At 34.4% G+C, this 3,948-nt stretch overlaps 1 protein-coding gene across 3 annotated transcripts; it reads right to left on the reverse strand.

The window, feature by feature from the left end:
- Nucleotides 1-1,119: 1,119 nt before the first annotated feature.
- LOC129357978 (transmembrane protein 107-like) lies at nt 1,120-3,084 on the reverse strand. Of its 3 annotated transcripts, none has more exons than XM_055026872.1 (5): nt 2,663-3,084; nt 2,291-2,358; nt 2,124-2,224; nt 1,540-1,636; nt 1,120-1,422 (listed from the first exon to the last, which is right to left on the reverse strand). In XM_055026872.1, the coding sequence occupies exons 1-5, from the start codon at nt 2,747-2,749 to the stop codon at nt 1,353-1,355; spliced, it is 423 nt and encodes a 140-aa protein (XP_054882847.1). In that variant the 5' UTR covers nt 2,750-3,084; the 3' UTR covers nt 1,120-1,352. The 3 variants fall into 3 exon arrangements, with proteins under 3 accessions (XP_054882847.1, XP_054882848.1, XP_054882846.1); XM_055026873.1 differs by lacking the exon at nt 1,540-1,636 and adding an exon at nt 1,695-1,791; XM_055026871.1 differs by lacking the exons at nt 1,120-1,422; nt 1,540-1,636 and having other exon boundaries at nt 1,687-2,224.
- Between the last annotated feature and the right edge of the window lie 864 nt (nt 3,085-3,948).

Here is a 3,948-nt window from a genome sequence, read left to right on the forward strand (position 1 = left end):
ACGGATCAAAGTTAAAAATGATCAGGCTGATTGATTGGTGCATCTCTAGTTATGCAATATTACTCCCAGTGATGGATATATGTACTTAGTCATGTTTTATCACACTTTATTTCCTTTAAACATGTTAGTACTACACATGAAACCTGTCATTTTATAAACTATGTAAAATGTAAAAACTCTTTAAATACTTTAAAGTAAATCGCAATTGTTCTGCATTACAAAGCATGAAAAAATACCATCTGCCTCTGTAACAGTTTATAGGATATTATTAGTCATCTTATTAGTGGTGCCCCAGTCTGATTCATATTTTAACCGCTCATGAATACAAATCAAACCCTTTCTGAAAAATAAAACCACGGTTTTATAAAACTGGAATTATTTTCAAGGCTCTCTGCTCAGTGTAAAGTAAAATAATTTTTAGAAGAGTTTGAAATGATGATCTAATCCAGGGGTCACCAACCTTTTTGAGACTGGGAGCTACTTCACAGGTACAGAGCAACAAGGGCACTTGTTTGATAGTCTTTATAAGTGTGTGTGTGTATATATATATATATATATATATATATATATATAGATATATATATATATATATATATATATATATATATATATATATATATATATATTATATATGATAATACTGCCTGATCATATTAATGTCAGGACCACTCACAATCGTTATCAGTAATAATTTACCATGGCAGCTATGGTTAATTGCTATTATGTGATTAGAAGTTTTTAGCTCACTGAGTTTTAAGTTTGATTCCCTTTTGGAGTTTTTCTCTGTGATTCTAAACTGGCCACAAGTGACTGAAATAAACAAAAGCAAACTGATGGATTGTTGCAGTAACACCTGCAGCTGTACTGAGTACCTTGAAATTTTCCTTTAAATAAAAAAGAAGAGTTATAGTTTTATTATCTAACCATCTGTTCATTAGCAAATGGTGGAAAATAAAATATATTTTGTGTCAAAACATATTATAGGCCTACACACAGCTGTCAGTCTGATGCGTGAGGTGGGGAACCCAAAGCCCAAGTCTTATTTGTCAGTTTGCTTTTATTTATTTCACGGCTTTGCGTTTTTCTGCAAGCTAAAAATGAACGAGTTGGGTTTGAACCTCCTGTTGTTTCCAATTTTATTCAAAATATACAAAATATGTACAAAAACAGCTCCTGTAATGTAACCTACTACAGTTTGCTAAGAGCAGTGATTTTAACATGAGTTAAATTCATTTTTGTCAACCATTATTCTTTATATCAATTATATATCATCTGCCAACTGCAACTGTTCTTACACCGAAACTTGTCTATTCCCACACTAATGTTACTTTTTCAATGTCACAAACACATTTTTATAAGGGTTTCTTCTTCAGTCCAACGACTGCTACAAACAGAAGGCTACGATAGAAGGCCGGTACGACACTGCAAACAAAGACAGGCAATGTAAGGCAAGTCCACTGGAGAGCCACCGGAGTTTCAGTCGTTCAAAATTAGACTCAAAACTGAACCTTTGTTACTACAACTCAAAGCCACACCAACCTGCAGCAGGCAAAGATCACCCAATAAGTCCAGCATTCCCACTTTTCAAACACAAAGAAGGACAAGGACACAGATGCACAGCAATGGGCAGCCAGTGCTTGGGGGAAACGTGTCAGGGAAAAACTCTCCTTCAAACATACATCTGACACACTAACCTGCAAATGGCAAGGATCCACCAGTAGATCTCACAATTCCACTGCTCAAATTGAAAGAAAAGCAGAGCCACTGAGGCACTGGCATGGACTCCTGTTGCTATTGTAGACAAACGTTAAACAGAAGCAAGATGATAGTCATGGATTTTAACCTGTTCATAAAATAACTGAAAAATCTTTAAAGCTGTATTTGTTGTGCTTTATTTCTAAGGAGACACTTTTTTTTATTGTATCCCTGCTAGTTCTACATTAACCCTACAGAAAATTTTCTAAAGTCACTGATAATCACAAACTGTGGCAGGCTGAAGGTTGTTGAGAAATTAGAGCAACTAACAAAAGAGACTTTAATCCAAAAATATATTGACTTATGAGTATGAGTTTTACAACTACAATAAAGGTAAAAGTCGCGCCAACTATCAAAGTAAAGGATACAAAGAAGACTTTGGCTGGAGTTAAACATGGACACTCCGGAAAAGAAACCAGTCAGCTCTATTGCAAACAGACCGAGGGTGATTCCCAGGCCCACCAACAACCTGAAAAAAAGGAATATATTAAAAGATGTGTATTTAATGTGTAAAATTTGTTTGACTTTTACTTACTTTTTGTCTTCACTGTCATACTGCTCTTGGGTAAAATCCAAAGGTAAACAAGCTTTCACATTATTTTCCTGCAAGGAAGACGTTAAAATAAAAGTATGTCGAATTGACAAATTGCTGAATTGTGCTTTAGTAATAAACTTGCCTTGTCTAAAAACTAAATAAACATTTCTAAAAAAGTAGTTAATACAATGGGAGGATTAAGTTAATGTGCCTCTATATTTCAAACATCCTTCATACCCTGTTTTGAAATCAGACATAAAAGACATTTAGTGTTTCATTCTCTACAGCTTAATTCTGCTTTATGTGTTTGTTTTTGTTGGGTTTATATCTTAAATAAAAACAACAACAACAACAAAAAGGTTTTTTACTAACCCTTGACCAAAAGATGGTGATAACGATGACAAGGTGAGCTATGAGGGTGAGAAACCGGGCAGGGACAAGACTGCTGACAGCCGACATACTAGCACTGTTGGCTTCAAGTTGTACGGAGTAAAGACGAACAGCGAAGCAATAAATACTTACTGGCGCCCGAAAGCCGAAGCTAAAGTTACTAAAAACTGTGGAATGCCGTAAAGCTACATTAGCACATTGCTAAAATGAGTTGCTAACATTTAATAAGTAAGTAAATTATTAGTTTAAGCTCTTGTGGTTACACAAACAATAGCTATATTTGGTTTACATCTCGGAGATATGAAGTTCTGGTTACAATATCCTTCGTTTTCGAAAGGAGCTCACTTAATTCTTTCGGGTGTTTGCTACGCCGACGCTAACAACCGTTGCTACAACAACAACTTCATGTGTACGCTCGGTATTACTGACCGGACTTAAAACACACATTTAAACGTTCCGGTGTTCTGCGAAAATCTATCCCCCCTTGGAAATCTATCCCCTAACCTCCCTAAACTCGATTTCTCTCGGTCAGATGACTCACATAATCTTGTCAAAACTGTAACTTTCAGGTTAATTGACACCTGCGGTTCAAAACAAAAACGCCCAAACTCTTAAATAAATAACTAAGTCTTGTGGGGCTCTTTTTACACAGGTTTCTGGCAAATTCAGGTTCAATGTAAAATTTGACACATATAACTGGAAAAAATATATTTTAATTAAAAAAATTTGATAGTGAATGCCAGTAATAATATGTTCGAACAATTATGTTAAATACCTTCAAATATTTCTCTATTATTCTGAGATTTAAGCTGACATAGTTCTTGTCTTTTAAAATGAGAGAAACAAAGCTTTTTGGATGCCATTGGACAGGGATTAATCAATCATTTCCAGATTTAGGTCGCTCAATCATAAAATCACACACAACTGTTCTTGAGGATTTGAAAACATTTGCTCTTTAATTGCCAAAGCTACCTGAAAGGAACCACATATTTCAGCTGTTTGAAATGATCTGCTGCGCATCCGTAACATGGGAGAAAATTAATTCACTTCTGAACAAATCCTGTATCTTTGGAAACATTTACTATTTATTTTCAGTGTAGCGTTGGAGGGAAAAAAATGATATTTTGAACAAATAAATAAATAAATAAAATAATAATAAAACAGGAATATTTTAATGTTCTTTATTGAATAATATTGAATAATTATTGTGTCAAACTGTTGCAGTTTGACACAGATTATTTGACACTGCAATTTAAACTTTTATGGCT

The sequence above is a fragment of the Poeciliopsis prolifica genome, unplaced genomic scaffold (genome assembly GCF_027474105.1).
Source record: "Poeciliopsis prolifica strain line A6 unplaced genomic scaffold, Auburn_PproV2 SCAFFOLD353, whole genome shotgun sequence".
Lineage (NCBI taxonomy): Eukaryota > Metazoa > Chordata > Actinopteri > Cyprinodontiformes > Poeciliidae > Poeciliopsis > Poeciliopsis prolifica.